The sequence below is a fragment of the Sinocyclocheilus grahami genome, unplaced genomic scaffold (genome assembly GCF_001515645.1).
Source record: "Sinocyclocheilus grahami isolate Dianchi unplaced genomic scaffold, SAMN03320097.WGS_v1.1 scaffold44099.1, whole genome shotgun sequence".
NCBI lineage: Eukaryota > Metazoa > Chordata > Actinopteri > Cypriniformes > Cyprinidae > Sinocyclocheilus > Sinocyclocheilus grahami.
This window is the reverse complement of record NW_015524605.1, coordinates 1-1,120: the sequence shown is the minus strand read 5'-3', so window position 1 is coordinate 1,120 and position 1,120 is coordinate 1. Positions and strand designations below refer to the sequence as shown.

Genomic DNA, 1,120 nt, shown 5'->3' with positions numbered 1-1,120 from the left:
AACTCAATGTTACAACCTAGAGCTGATGTGATGCTTTATAAACAAGAGGAACCTTAATCAATGAATTTTATTTTTGTCTTCATCAGTTGTGTTTGGTGAGTCAGTGTCAGTGATGGAGGGAGATTCTATTACTCTACACCCTGATGTTACTGAAATACGAGAAGATGACGATATAGTGTGGAAATATGGAGCTGAAAAGTCTCATGTAGCTCAAATAAATAGAGATGCTAAAGTCTGCTCCACATCTGATGGTCCTGATGGGAGATTCAGAGACAGACTGAAACTGGACTATCAAACTGTATCTCTGACCATCACAAACATCTCAACTCAACATGCTGGAAATTATGAACTAGAGATAAATGGAGAAAAGCTGTCATCAAAAACATTCAGTGTTTCTGTCTATGGTGAGTAGAGATAATGTGTCCTGTCCTTTGAATGTTCTTATTTTATTACTTACATACTGAAAAGTTCACTCATTTTATAGTTTGAATGACAGACACACTAAATAGTGACGATTGTTGATTAGATTCATCAGGTTTCTGTTTATTCTCTTATGTGTTCAGCTCGTCTGCCTGTTCCTGTCATCAGCAGAAACTCTTCACAATGTTCTTCATCATCGTCATCACAGCAGAATTGTTCATTGTTGTGTTCAGTGGTGAATGTGGTGAATGTGACTCTCTCCTGGTACAAAGGAAACAGTTTATTGTCCAGCATCAGTGTGTCTGATCTCAGCATCAGTCTCTCTCTACCTCTGGAGGTGGAATATCAGGATAAAAACACCTACCGCTGTGTGCTCAACAATCCCATCAGCAACCAGACCACACATCTGGACATCAGTCAACTCTGTCTCACATGTTCAGGTACAGCGGCGCTGATATATGTGATTATTTACTAACCTGATCTCTATATTTTTTTATAGATCAGATTGACACAATCACTTTTACAATTGCATTACTGCCTCTCTTTAGATGCTGCAGCACAGTCTTCTCATCCTCCAGTCTCTCTGATAGTGTTGATTTCTGCTGCTGTTGTTGGATCTCTGTTGATTGTAGCTGCAATTGGGATCTTCTGCATTTGTAGAAAACACAGAAAAACTGGTCAAGAAGGCAAGTGTTACCTA

The 1,120-nt window shown here is 39.1% G+C and overlaps 1 protein-coding gene across 1 annotated transcript; it reads left to right on the top strand.

Annotated features, from left to right (window-relative positions):
* Positions 1-86: 86 nt before the first annotated feature.
* On the top strand, positions 87-1,106 carry LOC107580770 (T-cell surface antigen CD2-like; the record flags this gene model as incomplete). Its single annotated transcript, XM_016266415.1, has 3 exons — positions 87-404; positions 564-860; positions 969-1,106. Coding segments are annotated over 3 exons (753 nt in total), but the record flags the coding sequence as incomplete, so codon positions are not given.
* Between the last annotated feature and the right edge of the window lie 14 nt (positions 1,107-1,120).